Genomic DNA, 26754 nt, shown 5'->3' with positions numbered 1-26754 from the left:
AATAGCAATTATTTTCCACTTTATTGTAACAATAAAATTTACTAAACAGATTCAAAAATAACTTATTTAAACATATACTTGCATTAATTTTTCTTTCATACACTGTAGTTTGTATGTATAATAACTGCAAGCAGTTACTTCTTAAAAAATCTGATGTGTACACCACACGTACAGAATATTATCCTTGTACGGAATATTAGATTATACGCATTTTTTCTTGCATTTTATTTAAACTTATTGGATTGAATTAAATCTACTTCGCCGACAGCGCATAAACCACAATAGAATAAATGCATTCTTTAAAATTCACTCTAGTATTTGTTTACCATAGCGACACTCTGGCGCTAGATTCACTTAACAGCATTACATTTCATTCATTTTATAACTCATAATGCACAAAATTTATATTTAAAGAATAGAATTAGCTAATCGTTGCCACATGTTCTATTAAAATACTATAATAAAGCTAGAATGATGTATAAAAGAAATTAAGCAAACAAAACAAAAAAGAAACAGTTTTTCACAGACGATTGAGTATTTCTCATTCAATTAATTCAGTTCTCACTTCGCGAGAAGGCAAAAATACATAAAAACTCATATCTATATTACAAATTACGAAGTAAATCTTTCAACACTTATTTCCTCGAAAAAATTCCAGAAAGGATTAAGCATGATTTAATTGGCAATAATAAATGAAGGAGTTATCTTTGTTGTTGCGAAGCTAAATTTCTCTAGATTGGCAACAAATCCACTAGTCTGCTATTTCAAATGTAAACAATCAATGGCCGCCATAAAAAAAAAGGCTTAGCGGCCCTTAAACAACTTTAAAATTGTTCATAATTCTAAAAATATTGCATACAGATTTACTAAAAACATAAAAACCTTAACCAGAAGATAAAAGCTACATAATTCAATCATTTTTAAAGCAAAAAATGTACAATTTACAAACATATAAGAGTAAAGAAACTGAGATCACTGAGCCGGGTAACAGAGTGGATATATATATAAATATATTTATATACGTTTGGTGCAGCCGATTGCAACCAAAATACGAGGTGCACATCTACATGTTATAGCAGCCCTATATACAAAATTTCAACGTTCTGAGGCTACTCGTTTTTGAGTTATGCGAGATACAAACATACATACGTTCGTACAGACGCCACAAAAAATTCTCTTCAGAATTAATTTTAAAGCAGTTTTATAATTTTTTTGGAGGAAATGGGTCTTTTATTCTGTCCTTATGTACAGATATCACGCAAAAACATTGTTAAATTGCATTCGATAGCAGTCAAAATGGATATTTTCGTTGAAATATGCTGGCTGAAACTTTTCGCGAATACAATACTTCCTTTTTACTTCGTACAAGGAAGAAAAAAGAATATTTCTGAATTATAAAAACATCAAAAATATACTTATAAAATGTGTTACATTATACCAATTAATTTGTTAATACCTAGTTTTTTAATATGTATCTCAACTGGTTCTTGACATAGTACTATTGTCTATTGCAGTATTATTATTACTGTTAATCTTAAAAGAAGATACAAATTGTTCAGTGATTTCATGGATTCGCCTCAATATAGCACACATCTCAACACATTTCATTTAGAATCAAATAAGGTAATTTTCAAGTTTATATATATTGGTACCAATTCAACGGTCAAGTTTTCACAAAAAGTTACAGTGGTGGTGGTGCCATCTATTGAGGAAATTAACTCCTGTGAATTGAAATGCCAATTTCACAGCATAAAAGAAACCTGGGAACTACTGCCTACATAGAACTATTCTCAACCTTCCCATGAGATCAATGGATCAAGTACTTAAAGTGCAACAACAAGTCAAGTACTTAAATGCAAGTGTTCAACGACAAGTCAGGAGTTTTACATCTGCCTTAGCATGCCACTGCTGGAGTACACTTTCCTTAATGTACCAGCATGATTTGCAAGTTCTAGTGCACATGAACTCAACCAAGTTGCTGAAGCTCTGAAGAAGCTGAGTTCCAGTGCACAGGATAAAGCAACTCTTAGTGCATGGAGTTGTGTACCCAGGATTATCTTTCAAATTTGTGATGCATAATACAGTCAAAAGTATTTAATCCGGACTCGTCGAGACTTCAGTGATTCCGGATTATCGATCATCAGTTTAAATCTGGTAAGATGGCATGCAGAAATTATAAAATTAAAAATATGAAACCGTAATTTATACAATAATGAGCAATTATGATCTAAAGGGTATCAAAATTTACAAAAAAAAAAAGCTTAATATTTATTTGTTTACTTTATTAAACATTTCTTTCAATGCGCGCATGCGTAAAGCATACATTATGCATAGCCGAAATTAGAAAATTGCAACCAGAAAACTATTTGATTTGTATTCGTAATATTTATAATGACGAGGCATTTGATTTAAATCATATCAAAGATGAAGTACATCGAGATGAAATACTACATTTAATAAGGAATTATAAGCCGAATAAAATAAAAACATCTGCCCTGAAGATAACGATAGTGTTGACAGATCAACTTCCAGTTCATTGCGCGCCGCCACGTAGGTGTGAAAGGTTGAAGGTGTAAAAGTATTTATTTTTAATATTAGTTTACTATTCCGAGTTATCTCGGGCAAACGAAAATAGTTAAATATTAATCTTTGTATGATTGTTTTTGAAATAAGGGACAACACAGAGTGATACCTGACGTTCTACACTGGTATCTGGTCTCTTTTCTTACTAACTTACCGCTGGAATCTCTTTCACGGGAGCACAGAGTAGTACACTGTCTTGTTGGATTTGAATTCCCTCCCCCCAATCTTTTCATAATCACTATCTTGAAAAATCATCGCTTTCGCTATCTTCCATCATCGGCATTCTTTTATTTTTTTTCCAACGCATGCACCCTTCTTTATACATCACTAATCCACAAGCCAACATATACTATACAATAGGGAAACACGCGACCAGTCCCTCCAAAACAACCGCGCAACCAAAAAATTTGGCAAACTGCCAATCAACGCTCAATATTTCCTTTCATTTCCTCCAGACCGCGTAAAACCATGATAAAAGAAATCGTAGTAACAAATTCTGCTTCGTCCGAGTTTTCTCAAGATAATAATTAACTGCAATATATACGAACCCGAGATAACTCAGGATAATCAGGCAAGCGGTTAATCCGGAATCACCGAAGTCCCGACGAGTCCGAATTACGGACTTTGTACTGTACTATGATTATTTCACATAATTTCATGCTCTGATATTATATCATTGTTGCCAACCTTGAAAAATGAAAAACCATGAATTTACGGGAGGTTTTGGCATTTTAAGATTGTGCCATTCAAAAAAAAAAAAAAAAAAATCAAACTGACTTAATTTGATTTTATTAGGCATGATTCAGATTACTGCTGACATAAAATACATTGATATTTAATTAGATATTTAAAAATTTATAATTTTTTTGGTAATTTCATTCTTTAAAAGCTTTCATTTATCACAGTATGTTTTAAATATAATGGAAATTAAATTAATAATTAATATGCATACTGCTGCAGCATGCCAAATTGTAGTGGACTGTATGCACACAGAGCCAATGAGAGCTTGATTGAATTGAATTGATCGATAAAATTTGAAACACTTTACAGTTCTTGAATTTCCACAAAAGTACTTGTACAGCTCTTCTTGGTACGACAGAGTACAAGCAGTAGTTACCGCTTTAAACTACTTACAACGTTAAACAGAACACAATGCAAAGCATATGTAAAGAGCAAAGTTTGCACTGATTAAACTTTGCTTAAATTTTTGAAAAAAGTTCTACAGATATCTACAGCACATGAAGATAATTCAGATCAAAACAAATTTAAGAAATGTTATACTGAATATAACTATTGGTTAGGGAAAGAGAATTTGCAAAATTTTAATTTAATCAATTCAATAAATTTCATTCAATTTATTGAAGCAAAACATTTTTTTAGTGTTTATATACTACTTATATAAACACTAGAAATCAGAAGATTTGGTATCTCCCAGGAGACCAGGAATATGCAATGAAAAACTGAGACAATTGGCGTCTATGTCATATAAGTTAGTAATTATTAAAATAATCAGAATATATTATCACGAGACATTTGCATGTATGTCTCGTCATGCACAAATCTCCAGAATAGTTTTACTGCAAAGAATACATACACACTACACAAGTACAAGCATACATACGCAATAAACAATTATACTGAATTAAAATCTTTATTTTCATGTTTGTATATATACACACATATATGAGTAAATGACACAAAGACTTATAAATTCATGATTACTTACCTGTCCTTGCAAGATAAAAATATCTCTTCAATCAGAGCAATATCATTTAACTGCATAGCCACACGTAAAGCTTCAGGATAACGATTGAATTTTCGGAAGAGCTGCAGAGCACATTTCAACAGATTGGTGTTCTCAGGTTCCGAAACATATGGAACACAACTGAAATAATTGATATTATTTAAAATAATTATGCTAAGAAGTTTTCCCCCTCTTGTACTTATATATTATCCTATCAACCATGAAAATTAATAAATATCCCAATCATTCCTGCAGAATTCTGAATGAATTGGTGCCTATTTATTTAAGAAACAATCGATCTTCAACCCACTTTTGCACTCTGTAAAAAGGATTTTGTCAATTTTTACAATTTTGTTAGGCCTTCTGATTTGACCGTAAACTCTGTTTAGAATGCTATGCGTTCAAATTTCCTGGAGTGATTGTCCCATCTATTATTGTTTTTCAGCTGTTGTTTTCCCCATTAAACAGACGTTAATTCACTAAACCAGATATAAATGAATGGAGTCCAATCTCAAATATGATTATGCAGAACTTGAACAAGTTCTTTTTTGAATGGATCGCCTTGTATCAGCTTTTCATGATGCATAGTCATTATTTCACGTTTTAAAATAAAGCAGTCCATTAATACAAATTGTTTTTAAGGTACAATCCCAAAACTTTAAAATTAATCCACTGCTTGCTGTTCTGTCGAAGGCAGACTTCAAATTTTTATCGATTTTTTTCAAAATGCAACGGCAAATATGGTAATAGTAATTAATTTATAGTGTTGTTCTTAAAAACAAATGGTGGTTTATTAACATCAATGAGGGATATATCACACAAAAGCTAGATGTTACATGAGTGCATTGTTACGTCATGCTTATCCATAATCATGCTAAAATGTACTGCTTGGCAAAAGTTTCACAGTTGATAGAATAATATATACTTTCCCCCCCTCACAAGAAATTCAAGAGAATTCAGAATAACACTTAAAGATATGGCAATTATTATTACAGTATTAGAGTACTTACATATTAACCATACCACGTTATCACAAGTTGGCCATTTTTAACTGAGAAAATGGTAAAAGTTACTTAGCAGATATGTAACTATGGTTTTTATGTCTCTTATTTAGAAAGATTCCCAAACTATGATATTTATTGTAATATGGTAAACATTATTAACATATGAAAAGAAAACATTAGCAATTTAAAATATGTATTCTAATTATTAAATAAAGATTACATGATACATTTAAGAAATAAAACACATTCTTTTCAAATCTTTCTGTAAATTTTTTGCACTGTTCTTCTCCCTATGTACACTATGTACATAGGAGTCAGTTTTTGCTTAAAAAAAATCACGGAATTGTGGAGACTCTGTTTTGTGCAAAACTCGGCAATAGCAGGTACCTAGGAAATACATTTTCTTGTTGTTCCCTTTAATTCCCAGCAAAATTTTATACTCCTGCAGAAATTTTACCAAATTTTCTTCCACTGCTGGCAAATTCCACAAGGCCATATTTTAAAACTAGTTTCAGACAAAAAAAAATATTGCAAAAATTCTTGGAATTCAAGAAAAAACGAACACATACAAAAAGGGCACCATTGCTTGACTGAAGGACAGTTGTGAGGAGAGTTGCTGGAAGAATGGTTATGTGCATGGTTGCCAGAATTGGCACATTCTGAAAATTTGGCGATTTCTACTAATGTGGTTGTGCAATAACACTAAGTACCAGTATAAGTTCTTTGAAACTACATTATGAATAATCACAAATCAATTTTGCATAACAGAGCAAACCTCTCTCTCTCTATAGAGAGAGAGTTGGAGACCTAGGAAAATGACAAATTTCTGGATATGTGAAAATTCCTGGTAGTTGAGCATACAGAAAAAGAACTCACATTTGAAAAGCCAAACAAATGGAGAAAAGGTATCTAAAATTATAAAAACAATCATCTTATTTGTTACCAACTTCAATATCAAAAGCCTATGTTTATGATTAAGTAATATTTCAAGGGGAAAGCCGACACATTTTGATTATTGTGAAATCTTGACAAAGTGAAAGTTGATGGGGATGTCACTAATCATTCCGGCTGAAGTTTAAATGAATAGTTCATTTTTTATTTAGTTAAATAATATCAATTAGCACTAGAGCATATAAAAAAATTAAAATGTTTGTCATTAATTTTTTATATTACACTGCCATCGTTATCTATTTTAAGTCACGCCTTTTTTTCTGCCCAGACTCTGTAACTTTGAAATTACTCCACACAGTCCCAAATATTATTCACTTTTTCAAACTGTGAGAAAAAAACTATAATTTATATCCTTCCATTTAAAAATTAAACAAGGCTTATCAAGATTTAATCAAATTTACATTAAACTGAAATGAATTTCTTATGATTGTGTTCTGACATCATAATTATCAAGCATCATCATACTGGCACTAAATTGCACTAATCATAATATATATATGTTAATATTTTTAGTATCTAATATTCTAATCTTATAAGTTGTAAAAATTAGTAATTATTATATGTCTTATTTATTTCAAATTTTATAAAATAAATGTAAATTAAAATTTATATACAACAAAAAACCAATTATTCAGATTCAACTAATCAGAAAGCTGAATGATGCAATTTAGTGCCAGCAAGCTCTATAACGACATTAGAAATCTTTTATTTACTCAACTTTTGGGGGAATTTTTTCTTTCTAAAATTTTTAAATATTCCACTTACTTCAGCTTTCTGATTAGTTGAATCTGAATAATTGGGTTTTTGTTGTATATAAATTTTAATTTACATTTATTTTATAAAATTTGAAATAAATAAGACAAATAATAATTACTAATTTTTACAACTTATAAGATTAGAATATTAGATACTAAAAAATATTTAGAAAACTGAAGAAGCATAAAAATTAAGAAAATAACTAGACGTGTAAATAACTAGATGTAACGTAATTCTAGACGTGTTTTCATGCATATTCAATTAACTCCTCTCCTTAAAAAGAAAGATATTTACATACAATAATTAATACGAAAATCTTTTTTATATTCACGATATATTAATGTACTACAGTCGCTGTAATAATTCATTCTTTACTTTTAGATGGCTACAAGAAAAAACAATACTTTTTAGGTTATTTTTAATGAAAATATTTCATTCAATATGTGTTTTGAGCTCTCAAACAGTTTAACAGAAAACTTATTTTTTTTAGCAAAAGTTAGCTTTTTCTATGACATAATAAAAAGACCATTAAAATCTACTTCATCGAAATAGTCTTTTCATTAATCATGTTGATATTTACGAGGGCTATCCAGAAAGTAGATTACGTTTTGGAATAAAAAAATAAACAAAGTATAGGAAACAAATTTTATTATATACAGATGAAAGCCACACTCAAATACTACTTTTCTACATAGTCACCATACAAATTAAGGCATTTATCGTAGCGATGTACGAGCTTGGAAATTCCTTCGTCGAAAAATTCGGCCGCCTGCGCCTTCAACCACTTCGTTACCTCTTCTTGCAGCTGTGCGTCGTCATCAAAACGCTGCATAGCCAGCCACTTCTTCATTGCTGGGAATAGGTGGAAGTCGCTCGGTGCCAGGTCGGGACTGTACGGCGGATGAGGAAACAACTCCCACTTAAAAGATTCAAGAACTTTACGAGTGACATTTGCCGTGTGGGGCCGGGCGTTGTCGTGAATCAACAAGATCTTAGAGCTCAACATTCCTCTGCGCTTGTTTTGAATTGCTCTTCTGAGTTTTTGGAGAGTTTGGCAATACCTTTGAGAGTTTATTGTAGTGCCTCTTTCCAGGAAGTCCACCAAAATTACACCTTTTCTGTCCCAAAAACAGTCGCCATCATCTTCCTTGCCGACATTGTTTGCATGCATTTCTTGGGTTTTTGGGGAGAACTTGTGTGCCCCCACTGCATTGACTGCAATTTCGTTTCACAGTTCACATGTTTCACCCATGTTTCGTCACCAGTAACGATGCGATCGAGTAAAGAGTCACCATCCTTATGGTAAGCGTCCAAAAAGTTCAACGCTGCAGCCATTCGCTGATTTTTGTGGTCCTCTGTCAAGATTTTTGGAATCCATCTTGCACAAAACTTGTGGTAACCAAGCTTTTCGCTGATGATTTCGTGCAACAAACTTCGAAATTTGTGAAAAACTCAAAGAAAGTTCCGTTATTGTGAAATTTCGATTTTCACGGACTTTAGCATCGACTTTTTCGAGAAGTTCGGCGGTCACTATGCTGGGTCTCCCACTTCGATCTTCGTCGTGAACATTGGTTCGGCCATTTTGAAATCTTATGACCCACTGATGCACTCCACCTTCAGTGATAATGTTGTCCCCATACACTTCACGAAGCTGCCGATAGATTTCTATCGGTTTACAGTTTTTTGCAGTCAGAAACCTTATTACTGAGCGCACCTCGCGGGATTTTAAATTAACGCAGACATTTCAAACCGTCACAGTATCTGAACGGAGCACAGCACGAACCTCTCACTAGCACGGCTAGATGCAGACTGAGCTGCGCAACGCTCTGACCCCAAGATGGCCGCGCTAGCCCCACCCCTAGCGGACACAGACGGAAACGTAATCTACTTCCTGGATGGCCCTCGTACTTTAAAATTTGTCTGTATAAATTCATATGATGTAAGTATAATACTTGCAACACAGTATATTGCAAGTATGCAAATATACAGTGTGCAATATTAATAGTAACTAATGTGCAATATTAATAGTAACTAATGTAATTTAAGTGTTAGTAACTACATGCAATTTAAGTAATAATTATAATCACATGCACATAAGCTCACATAAACTACATACACACGAATTAAAGTACAAGAAATTAAATGGTGCATTTTTACCTACAGAGGCACTGCTAAATTATAGGCATAGTTACAAGAGAAGTACATGGCATATTCTTAATATATGCTATAATGATGTATAATTATCATTCCAAGCATAAATTACTATTTTTAAATTTTCATATATTCCAATTATTATATCATATTATAAAATATTTTATAGCAATAAGTTTATTAACAATACATTATTTATTATTTCATACTAAGCAAATAGTAGTCATTAATTTTACATGCTTAAAATACAAAGAAACTGTAGACAAAGTTTCAATACATAATATACAGAATTATAATATAAAACATGCTATTCAGTTTTTATATTACATAGTTTACTCTGATTTACATCTCATAAAAACCTTAACTACGAAAGAGTATTTTATAATGGAAGCACAAATATACAATACAGTACAAAGTCTGAAATCCAGATGTCCAAAATCTGGACCACAAGCAATTTTTAGCCCAAAGGGACGTTAACCTAGAAGGGCTATAATTTTCAAAATGGCATTTTGCTTCAAATCACCTTTCTGATTGTTGCCACCAAATATTATCACCCTGTATTATATTTAAAGAAATTAAATAATGAAGAATCTACATGAATGTATGCATGTTTCTTGATTTGTGAAAAAACAATGATATCTAGAGAGATCTGATTTTGAATAATTTAGTCTTCCACATGAACATGGGGATCTGGAAGCCTGAATTTTAAATTTGTTTTATTATTTATTTCATATTTAATAAAACTTTTAAAGAATTTTTGATTTAAAAACTCAATGATTTCAATGTGAACAGAATAGAATAAAACATGTTTATCTCCAGCATGTGACACTGCCTATCAGAAATTTTAAAGATATGCTGTTTTTAAATATTTTTAGCTCGAACAGGCTTTAGTCCAAATGCTCTCGAAATGTGTATAATGTAATGAATGTCTCGAAATGTGTAAATGCTTAATAAAACAACCAAATATGTATTCAGTTTTTTGGGTTAATCTGGTTTCTTTAAAGTCATAAATGCTTTATTTATTTCATAAACAACTATTTCCTATTTTTAATTTTATAATATCAACATGTCATCTTACTAAATTTAAAATCCAGAGAATTCAGAAATCAAGAATCGCTGATGTCCGGACAAGTCCGGATCTCAGAATTTGTACTATGTTACTTTATGTAGAAAAGAATTTAATAAAACAACAATGATACATAAAGTTATCAGCTCATAAATACCTCGTCAAATACAAAGCTACACGAGGGAAAGCATCTTCATCCACATACTGGTCAAGCATATCGAGTCGTTCAATCTCCATAACCAGATCACAAGCTTCAGCTTCAGCATTATGAGCCATATGGTATGGTACTATTTGCTCAGCTAGATCTAAAAGCTGCTTTTTGTACGCTAAGTTATCATCACTCACACTCATCCATTCTTGCGCAATTTCACCGGACAAATGCCTAAATAATGCAAAATTTATAGCAACAATTTTTCATCACAAATTGAGAAACTTCATATTTAAGCATTAATAAAATAAAATAATAAACTAATTCAAATGTTAATAAAACACATATATTTAGGTTTACCAGAAAATTCTGTCCAATTATGCTATTTCAAACTTCAAAATGCATGTTTATTTGAGATACATATGTACGTCTCTCTCTTCTTATCATGGCATTTATGCATATGTGCTTTGCTAAATTAACAGAAACAAAAGTGTCTCATATCATTAAGTGAGATGTGATCACATAAACATGGCTACGGATAAAGTTAATTTATGACATTGTTATTTTGTACAAATTCCAACAAGGCAGAAATGCTACAGAAGCAAGTCAAAATTAAAAAAAAAAAAAAATTTGTTGGAAATGTAATTTTAGGTTGAATATCCAGGATATAGTCCAAAAAATTTCAAGTAGGTGATTTAGACTTTAATGATAAGCCAAGCTCTCGGCAGCCATTTTTAATTGATGATGATATTGTCAAGACCCCGACAGAGCAAGATCCTTTTTTTAACAACATCAGAGATTGTAAGAAAGCTTAATTCAGCTCAAACCATTTCGAACCACATTTATACACTGACTAGAATTATTTCATAAATATTACAAATGAGTCCTTCATGAGTTAAGTGAGAAAAATTTGCATGGTTGAGTCGTCATATGCAAATCTCTGCTTACTCAGAATATAAATGAATCTTTCTTGGACTGGATGACAACTGGAGATGAAAAGTATATTACTTACAAAAATATCATTAGGATAAGAGTATGCTGCGAGCCCAGAATACTTACCATTTCCACTTCTAAACCAATTTTGAACCTGAATAAGAGAATGTTGTGTGGAACATCCAAGGATCAGCATATATGAGCTTTTGAAACCTACCAAAAAGCTCAATTCAGAAACATGCCCCAGCAAGAGGATGATTTAAACACAGCAGTCACAGAAAAAAAGCTGGTGATGTTCCTTAGAAAGCACATTACACTGCATAATGATAAATTACTGATCTGTTATCCAGAAATGTATGTATAAATGGATGTGTTCATGTATGCATGTATATGCATGAATGTATGTGTATGCATACATTCATACATTTCTGAATCCAGTCCCGATAACAGAAGAGTACTCATGGTAATGCCAGACCACGTGTTGCTTTGATGATTCCTCTGAAAATTGAGGGGCTACGCAGAAAAATTCTCCCACATCAGTCATACTCCCAATGTACAGGCGTGGTGAGATAGCTTCCCCACAAAGAAGGTTTAGGTTTGCCATAAAATGGCAAGGGAAGGCAGGGTTGCCACATTTGGTGAGAAATCGCCCATTTGGTGACAAAATTGGCAATATACCATGGATGGATGGAGAACCTTCTGGAACGAATTCTTACTGGTTTAGCCCAGAATGTTCTCGAACACAAGCTGAAAGTTATATATACCCTGCTAGTCCGCAGTCAGTTAGTGTGTGTGCCTCGCATAGAGTGTGAGAGAGTGTACCTTGTTTAGCGAGCTGATACTCAATCAGTCATTGAGCAAGTGTCTCGAAGTCTAGTGCCGAGTTGGTCATCGAGTACATCGAAGAGTCTCTTAGTGTATTGCATTGTCGAGAAAGTGTGTTAAGCTCTGGGAATGACTGAACCGAAGAGTCGGGAGCTGTGCTCTGTGTGTTGTCGAGTGCATCGTCAGTTGTAGCATGGAGTCTCGAGAGTAAGTGGAGTTCCGAGAACAACCGAGCAGAGTCGGGAGCTGTACTCTGGTGCTATGCAGTGAAGCTGTTTACCTCGTTATTGCTTCACAGTGTGAAGGCTGTGTTGTGATTGCTCCAGTGTGTTTATAGTAGATCTTCGATGACTGTAAAAGTGCTTTGAAGCAGTCCTGATTAAGATTGGTAAATAAAGCGTGTTTCGATATTGAATCAAGCGCTGTCATCGTTATCATCATCGTTATTCACTCTAAATCCATACGAAAGTGAAGGAAGAAAATAACGTAACAACTGGTGCCAGAAGAAAACTAGACGATATATTATTAGTACTTGAACTAGTTTATATATATATACAGTGGATGGACAAAAATATGGAAACACCTTGTGAAATGCATGTTTGAAAAGAAAGATTGATTTTAATGAAATATGTAGGTGACGCTGGCGTTTTTGACTACTGACGCCACCTATACAACTTCGTAAATGTGCTAAACAGTTCAGTTGTTGTCGGAGTACTGTTATGTGAGGTTGCCATTGCATTATGTCAGAGTTAACAGACTTCGAACGTGGGCAAATTGTTGGAGCACGTATGGTAGGTGCTTCGTAAGCAAGGTAGCCGAGGTGTTTAGTGTTTCAAGAGGTACTGTATCTAAGATTTATTCCGCATATTTGAAAAGCGGAAAAACATCATCTGCTAAATCACAGCGCGGATGAAAGTGTGTCCTGAGTGATCGTGACAGACGATCATTAAGGGCAATTGTGACGAAAAATAAGAAGACCACAGCTGCAAAAGTTACTGCTGAAATGAATGTTGTGTTACCGAACCCTGTGAGTACCAAAACAATTAGAAGAGAGCTTCATAAACAGGGAATTGCTGGCCGTGCTGCAATTGAGAAGCCACTCATCAGTGATGCTAATGCCCGTAACAGGAAAAGGTGGTGTTTAAGTCATAAAGGCTTGGACTATAGGGCAGTGGAAGCGAGTAATATGGTCTGACGAGTCTTCTTTCACATTGTTTCCCACTTCTGGCCGAGTTTACGTCTGGAGAACGCCATCTCAAGCCTATAATACAGACTGCTTGTTGCCAAGAGTGAAACATGGCGGGGGTTCTGTTATGGTTTGGGCAGCCATATCGTGGTTCTCTGCTAGCTCCATGATAACTGTGTCAGGGCACATGACTGCCAAGACTTATGTGAACATTTTGGCCGATCAAGTTCATCCCATGGTACAAACGTTGTTCCCCGATGGTGATGGTGTCTTCCAAGACGACAAAGCCCCTGTTCACACAGCTCACATTGTCCAGGACCGGTTTTCTGAGCACGAGGATGAGTTGTCCCATCTCCCCTGGCCACCACAGTCACCAGACCTGAATATTATCGAACCTTTGTGGTCTACATTGGAACGGAAAGTGTGTTCTAGTTATCCACCGCCAACATCGTTATCTGAACTTGCCACCGTTTTGCAGGATGAATGGTATAATATTCCCTTGGCAAACATACAGGAACTGTATTTATCTATTTCGAGAAGACTGCAAGCTGTTTTGGATGCCAACGCGTTTCCTACACCATATTAAGCAAAGAAACATGTTTTTTTAAAGGTGTTTCCATATTTTTGTCCAACCCCTGTATATATGTACATGTTTTAAGCTTAAAGATGTTTTATAAAACTTATCATTTTAAAATCCTAAATGAACCTTACATTTTTTGGAAAACATTTTATTTGCATTTTGTTTCTGATATTTATAAACATTTTAAAATGCAGATCATAGAAAACCATGAAATCAAAGTTTCTCTTTGTCTGCATGAGTACATACACAAAATTTTAATTGGAGTAATAATCAGTAATTTTACGTTTTATGAGAATGATAATCAAAATTATATTAATAGACAAAAAAACTTTTAGATACTAGTTAGTGCAAACTAACTATTGTCTAATGGGCTTGAATTAAAATCCGGAATAAGGCATACAAATTGCAATACCTAGTTCCCCTTCATTATGAGCATAAATATCAGAACTGTATCCTAGGTAATATTTTCAGTAGTGAGGCAGTCTAATGAAAAATAGTTTTAGCCATTCCTCCCAGAGAATGCTTAAAGAATAAGTGCCCAGCTATGAGAAAAAATTAAATGAAACATAAACTTAACGAACCAGAAGAATAAAATGATTTTTTAATGCAAATTAATAAAATTCATGTGCATCCATCCTGCACAACAGAATAAAATATTTATTAACTAGTATATTAAATAAGGAAGCATGCATTTCTATAAAATAAATATTTTCCTACTGCTTGCAGAAAAAACATTAAAAATACAAAATCATGAGAAATTGAATATACATTTGCGTAAAAAAGAATATATTGATGTAGTAAAAACAAAATATGATAATAGGAAAAATTATATTTTAATTTATGATTTATCACTGAAAATAAACAAGTTCAAAGAGAGATATAAAACCGAGATTAAAATATTTTATTTATAAAAAAATTCTTCTATTAAATAATAAAGTTCAAATAGACATTTTAATTATAATACAGCTAGCCTATTCTTCAATAAAGCATAAAGGTATTTTCCTAGAGTAAAATAAGTTTTTATATAAAGATAGTTCCTTAAAAATTTCAAAAAAATGCAACTGATACATAAAAAATGCACTGTAATTAAAATTTTAATATTTGTCAATTAAAATTACACTGTCAAAGCAGCATATTTTAAGTAAACAGTATGCGCTTACCTAACATATTCATGCCCCCAAGAGCCAATTTCTTCTTGTGATCCACGCAGGCGATATTTGAGACATTCTCTATCTTCACTTATTGTCATTGCCAAAATCGAAATAATATCTGCACAAAATCTCTGTATAAAATAAATTTCAAAACAATTAAAAGTTTTTAAAACAAAAGCAAATTTAAAATTAAAAAGAAGCATCTTAAACATACTGATAATGACCAACTTTAGTAAAACTATGAACATTCTTACTAAAGACAATTAAATGTTAACAAAAATAATACAGCAAAATTAGTATGCAAATAAAAGTCTTTTAGAGTTGGTCACTTTGGGGGGAGGGGGGTATCATTTGCAGCTTTGGAGATGCAGAGAAGAAATTTTATATGCCTTTTATATAATAATATATGCCTTTTATATATAATATATTTTATATAATAATAAAAATACATAACATGATTAATAAAATTTTCTGGAATCATTCACTGAATAGTATATGCTGCACATGTTCCAGATGATTAAAAGTTGTGAAATAATAGTACAAAAGAAACATACCTTAGCTTCCCCATCAGGAAATTTTTCATATAATGTCTTCAAGGTGGGATAATGAGGCCTAAGGAATTTCAATGGTTTTGGCACTGATGTCATCGAAGTAGTAGAGGCTCGTATTTTGACACGCAATTGGTTGAGAGTAGGTAAATACAGCTCCTGTTTATCTTCCTAGTTTATTAATTCAATAACAAATTATTAATCAATGATAATCTATTAATTATAAAGTTAAGATAATTAAATATTCAAAGAAATGTGCAAAAAAATTATCAAAATTAAAATATTTTAACTCAATTTGGCCTTTTAAATGCAATAATTTAAAAAGAAATCATCTTTTACAGAAATTTTTAAAAGCATAATGAAAATCTGCACATTTGACCGAGATGTGGAAAATAAAATGCAAAATAATTAAAAAAAGAATTTAACACAAAAATTTACTCAATAACTTAAAATTTCTCCACACACACAAGAAAAGAAAATACCAAAGTGAAAACAAAATTTAATTTGCATAAAACGTAAAAGGAAGATTACCATTATAAAATGGAACTTTAATACGCCAAACTGAATAACATAACATAAAAGTTGGAATTCAAAACTGTTATTAATTTGTACTACCTCAAACTAAATACTGAAATGAAAATTCGAAATTAATATTAATTACTAAAAAATATTTTGGCACTTTTTCATTATGCACCTGCCACACACTTTTGCATGTTAACTGCAGACACACAATTAAGTATGCTACATTAAATACCCACACAAATGGTTTAAGTCCCTAGATGTCTCTATCATTGGGTTTGGCTTCTCTTTCACAAGTGCCAAAAGGCATGGCAAATGCTTAATGGAAGAGTACCAATATTTCCTTAATCCTTCAATTTTGGCTTGTTGAAATTCAACCAGATGGCATTATATTTTAATAATCATAAATGCAATTAACATTTAGATCAGAAAATGGACCAAAATTCATTTTTTCATTAAATGCCTTAATTTTTGTTTTAAATTTTCTCTTTTAATGGAATTACAGTACTAAGTCCAAAATCTGGATATCCAACATCTGAAATGATCTAATATCTAGACCTCTGAACCACCAGCCAAACAAGAAATAAATAAGTAAAAATAATTTTTAAAAAATCTCCCCTTACAAAGTCTAGGAATAGAGAATATAGCAATAAAAAGAGGTATGTGTGCCACAAATGCCATTTTTCTCTAGAATAAATGAGATTCCTGCATGTCATTTTTTAAACACCCACTGTGCCCAATAACAACCCATTGATTGATGGTGTATTGATGTTAGCCGGGATCACATTTGGCCCTTGAGTGGTTGTGGGGGGGGGGCATGGCTAGGCATTTTGCTGCCCCATACAATCTCTGCGAGTCCTTAATTCTGCTGCCTGGTACCTCCCTAAATTCTAAAAATTTTACTGCTCCTATATTATACTGGTTAGCATTTTCCTATCTGACCTAACCAATAAGTGAAGCCCACTGTTGCCATGTCTACATGTCATCTTATTTGATGATCTAAAATCAGAAAATTTGCAAAATCTAGAATCGTCAATGTTCTGATGATTCCAAATTTGTACTTTATTTTATGCAAAATATTGAATTAAATAAACTCTTTTATTTAAATTATTTAAACTGCTAATTAGGATTTTTTGCATGAATTCGCTGAATTGATTAGATACTGGATATGTAATCAATTTGCCTAGTTTGTTAAATGCAGTTCAATTACATTTGAACTTCAAATTTCTCCTTGGTCTACTTACATTTATACAGCTAGGAGGAAAAAAAATATTTTACTGGAGAGAAAACTACCATCTGACAAGATAGGAATATTCTAGCCCAAATAATTGAAACTATCCAAATCAAATGCACACCAGACTTCATTATTTATTATTCAATATAAACTTATCAATATTTTCTGTTCAAGGTAAATTTAACAGACACACGTCTTTACAAAATAAAATTCCAATTTTTTATATATTACATGTATCATTATTTAATACAAAATATAATAAATTAATAAAATAGCACAGTTACTATATCCCTTTTTAGTATCATTAATGTACTATTTTTATTTGCTAACAGTTTCTACATTAAAAACATTTTAAACTATTAAAATAACAGTGACATTTATCGAAGGATTTCTTGCACTTATGGAATTTGGAAGACTTCTAAAAATGCAGCGTTTAAATTAAATTTGAATAGTTCAGAATTTCACCAAATTTATTTTACAAGTGAAACTTTTTAACGCAGTCAAAAATACTTTTAATACTTACAGTAAGCACTTGAATATAAACATTCAATTCATCTTGCAAAGCTTTGTCTTCTTCAGACTGAAAAGAAAAAATAAATAAATAACTACATAAAATAGTATAATTACTGCTAATAAATAATTATTTTAAATACTTGTATCCCTTTGATGGAAATGTTAGCTTTATCAGCTGGCAATTTTGTATTAACTGCTTTTAATACATTTAAATATTGTATTACAAAAGATTTTCAGCGATATATATATATTTACTCATAAAAGTAACTGGAGTACTTATAAAAAGGTAACTCTAAAACAATTTCTGTATGTATGAATTTCTAGGATGACCTGGTGAACTCATTTAAGAAATCTGGAATTATTACATAACAGTTGAAAGAAAGGAAATTAACAACAGATCATTGATCAGTGGGGTTGAGCAATTTATTATTCCACATAACAAAAACTCCATTTTGACAGAATAAAAAATATAAAGATAAAATTTCCAGAATTTAATAATATAGGGGACATTTAAATTTTTGAAGTCAGCTGCTGTGAATTACTAAAATAAGAAGTTATATGTATATGAATACATGTATGCATATGCAAATCAACTTTATATTGCTTCACAATAAGAATTTATGATGGAATTCAAAAATTTAGAAATTTAATATTTAAGAAAACTGGAAAATTTTTAATGGCTTCAAGTTGCATTATCATTTTGGTTTATGTGTCATATTTCAAGGATTATTTGTAATTTATCATTTTCATAAATAATTTTGTTTGTAGAGAGTGAACCCCTTACTTGTCGCACCCGTATCTCACACGGACTCTGCTTTTGCAATAAAAAGTCATGGGAATATCAATTTTTATCGCGTCTATATTCTATTTATACAGATGGCAGCAAAGTACATGCAAGTTGATAATATAACAGTAGTATGTAGATTCAGAATATTTTTTTCCGTTAGAACATCTTTTGAAAGAATCAGTTTAAGTGCTCATCACTTTTTCATGTTTAATGTTTGTAAAACAAGTAGTTCAAGTGAACAAGAGGATTTAAGTCTTGAAGAATCAGGAAGTAATTCAGAAGGCAGCTTTTTTTCAGCTGCTTTTGATTCTGAAGATAGTGAAAATTCTGCACAACTTTTACGAGGGCACCAAGGGAACCAAATTATGCCAGATATCCCAGATATTTGTCCTCAACGTTTTTAGTTTAAATTATTGCCTAAAGTTAATAATTCATTTCAAGCCAGTTCAGGCAGTCTACAATATTATGAGCATTTTATAAATGGTGAAATAGTAGATCTAATTGTAAAAGAGACTAATCATTATACTGAGCAATCCTGTACTGTTGTTGGTAAAAGAAAACTGAAAGGTAGATGAGACTGGAAACCTGTATCGGTACATGAAATGCATTTGTTCCTTGCGCTTTCAGTTTTACAAGGTATAAAAAACCTGAAGAAAGCATGTATTGGAAATATCAGAAAATATCAGTAGAAAATCCTTTTTTCTGTAAGATATGTCATATAACTGATACTGTGAAATCCAAAAATACTTGCATTTTAAGAACAATGATTCTTACGATCCAGCAAAATCATCCTCACCCAAAACCCTAAAAAATCTGGCCTATTTGTGAGCAACTGAATAAAGTATATCAAAAAACAATTACTCCAGAAAGGGATACAGAACAAAGTCCTAAATCTGGATGTCCATTATCTGGAATGATCTAAAATCCGGACCTTAAAATCACCAACAACGTTTTCTCGTAGGCTTTAAGCATGCGCATTTTATCCCCCCACCCCTTCGCGCATAATAAAACATCTGGAGAGTCCTGATTCTTGATTTCCCTTCGACACTAAATAAAATACCTTGTTATTGAAGAAACAATCATTTTAGCATAAATTTGTAGATTCAGTAATTTGGCTCCATTGCTGCGTATCTGCTTTGGCACACATCTCAAACCAAAATATTCCACATAGATACATCATTGACCTGACGTCGACCTGGCGAATCATTATTTTTTCTACTTTTCTTTCATCACCACATGCTTATCAAAACATTACAACTTGAGTAACGACTCATGTAGTGATGCCTAAATAATTTTTTTGTGTTAGTAATTGAATAATAAAGGAGTATTATAACCTTTCATGTTGAAATTACACTTGGTGATGATTACAGATTTAAGTTAAATGCGCTAAAAAATGTTGACGAAGAAAAATTTACCAAACATTTCTTTCCATATGCTAAAAATAGATTTTGTTGGTGATACTCATAGACCCAAAGATTACATTTAGGGCTATTTGAATTAACGATAACTGATTTGTTATTCACATAAAACCAGAACCAGTACAGGGCTCGTATGGTCGCACCAAGTCGCAGAATTTAGGACCCACAGAGACTGCATCACGCGATAAGACATCTAGCGCCAGCCCTCAATAAAGCTTAAGTATATGTGGGAATTTATTTATTCAGAACTCTGATAAGCCTTAACCATGTGCAAGAAATAGACATAAGTATAATAAATAACTAATACAATTCAGGCTTAATTGTCTCAGAATAGAAAAATAGGCTTATTAAAAGCAAAACCTTAATGGAACAACTTGTCGTTAGTCATCAAGCTCACGAAGCATAGCCAAATACGTACAGTGAAGGATAGCTAAATTTGATGACGATAGTCGCTAATTTTAAAGGTTTTCGGATATCGCAAAAAATAGGCAAAATCCACCAATTAACAGATTTTGTAAAGAAATGTGGAGAAGCGGTAATAAATGAAGATGATATAAAAAAAAAGTTTTTCATTGTGATGACAATGCTTTTCAACCATCAATCAATTAATGAATGGCGAAATCTTTGGTATGGTTCTAGATCCAGAAAATACCGCTACCAATAGTGAAAGTGACAGAGAAGTTACTGAAAATGAGAAAATTTCGATTGACAAGTTAGTCGGAATTCTCGAAACAGCAGTTACAGGACTTAGACTAAACAATATAACTAAACAAGGGATTATGTCTGTCTACAGAATTAAAGAGAAAACATTAGCACAAAAAATGAAGCAATATAAACAACTTACATTGAAAGAAATGTTTAATAAGGTAAACAAATAAATATTAACCTTTTTTTTTTGTAAATTTTGATACACTTTAGATCATAAATACTCTATTATTTCATAAACCACGATTCCATATATTTAATTTCATAATTTCTACATGCCATGTTACTAAATTTAAACTGATGATCTATTATCCGGAGAAATCCCAAATCTGGAATCGCCGAAGTCCCGACAAGTTCGGATTTTGGACTTTGTACTGTATTACCATACATGACACGCTGATGTTGTATAAAGGATATTTATCCTGGGGCCAATATATACCCTTGAAAAAAGCAAAATTTGCTGTTAAAACATACATGCTAAGCGAATCTAGTTCTGGTTATATATGGTCATTTATTATATATTACTGGCAGTGCTTAAATTGCGCCAGAGCCCACCGGAGCCGAGCTCCGGTACTTCTCAATTTTTAAGATAAATTACAATTCTAGCTGGAGCGCACCGGAGCCCTAAATAAGATGAATGCTGGTACTTCTTTTTACAAAACTGAACCACAATTTAAAGGGGAAAAAATTTAGAATTCCTAATGTTTTAGTTTAACAATAGGCAGACCTTGCAATACCTTATTTCCCTAGAAATACGAACTCATGAGAACATGAGACGTTCAAGTAAAGTCCTCTCATTCACATGCAAAAAGCTTTGCCTTTAAGAAAAGCAATAAATTAGGGGGGAGTTTGCTTAGGAACGCGTAAATTTCTCGCCATGCCATCGCATTTAGCGTATTATTATCGATGCTTACAGTTAGTTATCCTCGCAGGAAGGAAAATTTGTGTTCTTAAATGTGCGTTAAGCGACAGCGAGTACAATAAGAGTGAAACACTGAGATAAACTGCTGAAGCACGTCCTATACATCGTCTTCCCACAGTATCTACTAATGGGGTGAGCGTAACCAGCAACTTTACATTCATCCTTAGGAGTCAGATTCAGGACTCATTTTACCCCTTACACACATCTGCATTATGGCTATAATTATATCAGCAGAGACTCGCGGTCAAAGAGAACATTCTCTCTCACCAAGATTTCTCTCATTTTTTGTTTCCACCCACTTATACCCTCATTCTGTTTTGCCCTGGAATTTTCAACAGCTATAATTTAAGTATATTTAACTGGTTTGTGATGATAAAAGAACTTCCCCCCCCTATGATTAGAGCTTAAATTGGGCTGGAGCCCACCGGGTCTCGGCTCCGGTGCTTCTTAGTTTCTGTAATAAATCGTAATTCTAGCCGGAACGCACAGGAGCCCTGAATAAGAAGGCTGCGGCACTTCTTTTATGTAATTGAATAACAATTTCAATAGAAATTTTATCTTGAAAATTTTATTTAAACAATAAAATTATATTAAAAACCTCGTATTAAATTTCAATTTATCTCTTTACATTTTATTTAATTACTTTAATCTTTAATTATTTCAACAAATAATAATTAATTATCTAATAATTACCAATTAAATTATAATTAATTAATTATATAATAATTATTCGTCTTTAATACCCCTGCTCCGTACAACTTCACTTTCCTGACTACCCCCAACGATCGTTGCCAACACCATCAGCGCCTTACAAACGAAGAAAGCCCCAGGCCATGATGGCATCTCGACCAAAGCACTGAAGCATCTTCTGATCAGCGTTCTTACCTGCCTAACTAAGATAATCAACAACATTATCAAATTCGCTCATTTTCCTAACTCATGGAAACAAGCTATAATCAGTGCTTAAATTGTGCCGGAGCCCACCGGAGCCCAGCTCCGGTGCTTCTCAATTTTAAAGATAAATTACAATTTTAGCTGGAGTGCAGCGGAGCCCTAAATGAGATGAGCCCCGGTACTTCTCTTTATAAAACTGAACCACAATTTAAAGGGGGAAAATTTAGAATTCCTAATGTTTTAGTTTAACAACAAGCAGACCTTACAATACTCTATTTCTCTAGAAATACGAATTCATGAGAACATGAAACGTTCACGTAAAGTCCCCTCACTCCCATGCGGAAACCTTTCCCTTTAAGAAGGGCGATAAATTTGAGGGAATTTGTTTAGGAACGCGTCAATTTCTCGCCATGCCATCGTATCTACTGTATAGTTATCGATGCTTACAGTTAGTTGTCCTCGCAGGAAGGAAATTTTGTGTTTTTAAATGTGCATCAAGCACAGCGAGTACAATAAACTGAATAATGAGAATAGTGAAATACTGAGATAAAGTGCTCAAGCACGTCCTCCCACAATATCCACTAATGGAGGGGAAGCGTAACCAGCAACTTTACATTCATCCTTAGGAGTCAGATTCAGGTCTCATTTTACCCGACACACATCTGCTTGTTGGCTATAATTATATCAGCAGAGAGCCGCGGTCTCTCTCACCAAGATTCCCCTCATTTTTTGTGTCCACCCACTCATACGCTCATTCTGTTTCGCCCTGGAATTTTCATTAGCTATACTTTAAGTATATATAATTTTTGTGATGATAAATGCACTTCCGCCCCCCTAAGATCAGAGCTTAAATTTGGCCAGACCCCACCAGATCTCAGCCCCAGGAGCTTCTTAGTTTTTGTAATAAATCATGATTCTAGCCGGAACGCACCGGACCACTGAATAAGAAAGCTGCGGCACTTTATTTACGTAACAGAATAACAATTTCAGTAGAAATTTTATCTCGAAAATTTTATTTTAACAATAAAATTATGTTAAAAATTGTTTATTAAATTTCATTTTATCTCTTTATGTTGTATTTAATTTAAATTATTTAATTACTTCAATCTTTAATGATTTCAATAAATAATAATTAATTATCTAATAATTATCAATTAAATTATAATTAATTATATAATGATTATTGATTAAAAAACAATTTATAAACATTAATTAAATAGCTATTAATTAATTTGATAATAATTAACTATTTAATTTTAAAATTATTAATGAGTTTAATAGTCCCTTTATATATTTATTTACTCTTGTTCCTCTCTGCTGACGGTCTTCCATAGGGCTCCGGAACTTCTAATCTTAGAAATTAAGCCCTGATTACTGGGAAAGGTATTTTGTTTCATCCTAAATTCCAATCAGTACCTTGTTTCATCCTAAATTCCAATCTCTGTCAGTATCTTCACAAGTTGTTATGACTCTGATGATGTCATTATTGAAACAAGGCAACTGCATCACCTTATATAATTAATATACTTCATCAGAATTGTGCGCTATCCTTTTGACTTAAACAGATGTTGTTGGAACTGTTAGACAAAACAAAAAGGATTTACCTTTAGCATTGGAAAAAATTTTTTTTTTTTTTAACTGACGAAGTTATACCATTTAGATGTGGCAAAATAATTGCTCTCAAATGGAAGGACAAAAAGGAAGTACAATGTTATCATCTTTTCATGATTCTGAAACTGCTAAAATAATGACCCAAAATAAAAAATAAATAAATAAATAAAATATCTGAAATGTTTCAGATCAAAGCTTGCTTGATTCGATTCAAAAGGTTTTGAACAAAAAGAACTAAATGACGTATTCTGGAAGGATAAAAAGATAACTAGATATTTAAATCATGTATTATATAATTCTACTCTAAGATATGAAAAGTATCCGCGTGCTTCGATTAAGTCACAAAAACAACTTTCACGTTTTTTTCAGTAGCAAGGAAATTCTTAGTAACGGTGTTCATATAACCCACATTGGTTATTCTCAGTTTTTATTTTTCCATCCACCCTGTTTTCAGCACTCATCAAAATGTCATTTCTCCTCCAAGACTTTCTTTTTTCATTATTTGTATGTGTGTATGCAAGTGATGCATTTCAAATAATGAATAATTCCGAAATATTTTTAAATTATTTTATTTAATTAGTTTGTTTTACAAGTATATATAAATTTAATAAATTTACTTTATATATGTATTTATTAAAGAAAAATTAATATTCCATTTAATAATGATTACAAAATAAAATCATAAAATAAAATATCTGAAAGCTTTCAGATTTTATATTATGCCTAAAGGGGCGTTTTTTTTTTTTTTTTTTTTTACATTTCGTGTGTTACCTTTATTTATTAAATGTCATGTTCTTTGCACTTAAACCATAAAATTCAGTCGAACAGCAATGCCGCAAAATAATTTTAAAATGAGCATATCTTTAGAATTTCCGATACACAGTTCCGCGTGCTGGAGATAAAAAGGATTTTTCTTCAGTAGAGTGTTGCCATTGCTCGCTTTTAAATCACTGAGTTTGTTAATCAAAAATTCATTAAAGTTTCACAAAATATGAAGTCGATAATAAAACAAATTCCAAATTTCAAATTTGGGTTTTCAGATGCCCATATCTGCAGTAAGATTACATCATTCAAAATTGGATGGCTCTAGGTACCGTTGCTAATCACAATGCGTTAAACATACATACATTCATGCAGATTCATTATTTAATTTTTTCAAATATAATACAGGGCGATAGGATTTGGTGGTAACGATTTGAAAAGTGATACAGCCTTTTAAAGTTTTCAATGCAAAATTGCAAAACGAAAACAATAGTCCTTCAGGGACAAAGCCTCTTTGGACTAAAAGTAATAACTGACTAAAATAAAACAATGGGAGGTGTGGATCTTGTAGATCAATACCTTCCTAGTTATCAAGTAGCAAGAATAGAAAAAAATATTCTTTCACCTTTTAGGCCAAGCCGTTTTCAACACTTTTCAAGTTTATAAAAAAGTAGGTGGAAAAAATTACATTTATAGGTTAGACTGGATTTAATCGATGAAATACTTGACAAATATCATGCTTTCATCCATTTTTCAAGAAAAGGTCATTCATCAAGTGAAGCGCAATCAAATCGTTTATTTGAACAACATTTTTTAGTACCTATACCACCTACAGGAGGAGGAGAAAAAAAAAAAAAAAAACCTTCCAGAGAATGTAAAGTTTGTTCATCAAAGAATGCAAATGGAAAATGAATTAGGAGAGAAACAAGGTATTATTGTAAAGATTGCAACGTAGGACTGTGCATACCATGTTTCCACAAAAATTACAAAATTTTTGAAAAATATTACAGCTATTATTGATGTTGAATAAAACCATCACCATTTGAAGATAATAGTGTGCATTACTTAAATGTATGCAATTTTTCTCTCTCCAAAATTTACATGTAATCTTAAAGGCCTACATTGGGGCTCTTGTGCCTAGCTTTTGTGTAAAGTCCCTATCATATATGCTCCCACTACGCAGTAGTAAACATCTAAAGGGACATTTCTCAGAAACCACACATTTTCAGGAAACCCACACAGCTTGTTTACCATTTTCACTTATTACAAAGACTTGAACACCAAACAGCAATCGATTATCACTCAGATTGGGATTGCATGATTCTTAAGAAGCTGAACTTTCATCTGATTGGTTGATCTCTATGTGGGACAGGGCTGCAGACGGTACATTTTTGGCGAAGTTTCAAAGTATCCCGCATAGCCGGGACTTAGTTTCCAAAGCTAGGAGGGACTTCGCTTCCTGCGGAGCTTTTTCTTCTAGGAATCCTCCCGTTTAAACCAATATTATCAAAATCAGAATCATTTCTCAGAAAAGTTCTGTTTAGCAGGACTGTCACTAGATGTGATAACCCCTTAAGAGGAAAGCCAAATATAAAGTAAGTTAATAAAAATTTTTATATATTTTTAAAAAAATCTGTTAAATTTAAGGGAAAATATAGTGTTTTTTACATGAATTTATTTTGAGTTCCTTAAACATTAAAAAACATTTAAGAAAAAATGTTGATGATTTTTGAATACATTTTGTCAAAATTTTGCGATGAGTA

At 32.3% G+C, this 26754-nt stretch overlaps 1 protein-coding gene across 1 annotated transcript in view; it reads right to left on the bottom strand.

Annotated features, from left to right (window-relative positions):
- The window catches only part of Rpn1 (regulatory particle non-ATPase 1), an 81941-nt gene that overhangs the window by 29847 nt on the left and 25340 nt on the right, over window positions 1-26754 (bottom strand). Inside the window, exons 2-6 of the mRNA XM_085825899.1 lie at window positions 17903-17959; window positions 15633-15797; window positions 15088-15209; window positions 10413-10637; window positions 4310-4468 (exon numbers count right to left, since the gene is read on the bottom strand). Coding sequence (XP_085682025.1) covers window positions 4310-4468; window positions 10413-10637; window positions 15088-15209; window positions 15633-15797; window positions 17903-17959 — 728 coding nt within the window. The remainder of the gene's footprint in view (window positions 1-4309; window positions 4469-10412; window positions 10638-15087; window positions 15210-15632; window positions 15798-17902; window positions 17960-26754) is intronic.

The sequence above is a fragment of the Stegodyphus dumicola genome, chromosome 10, assembly GCF_044657685.1.
Source record: "Stegodyphus dumicola isolate Sdum_Otavi_A_Nest chromosome 10, ASM4465768v1".
Classification (NCBI taxonomy): Eukaryota; Metazoa; Arthropoda; class Arachnida; order Araneae; family Eresidae; genus Stegodyphus; species Stegodyphus dumicola.
This window is presented reverse-complemented; position numbering and strand designations above follow the sequence as displayed.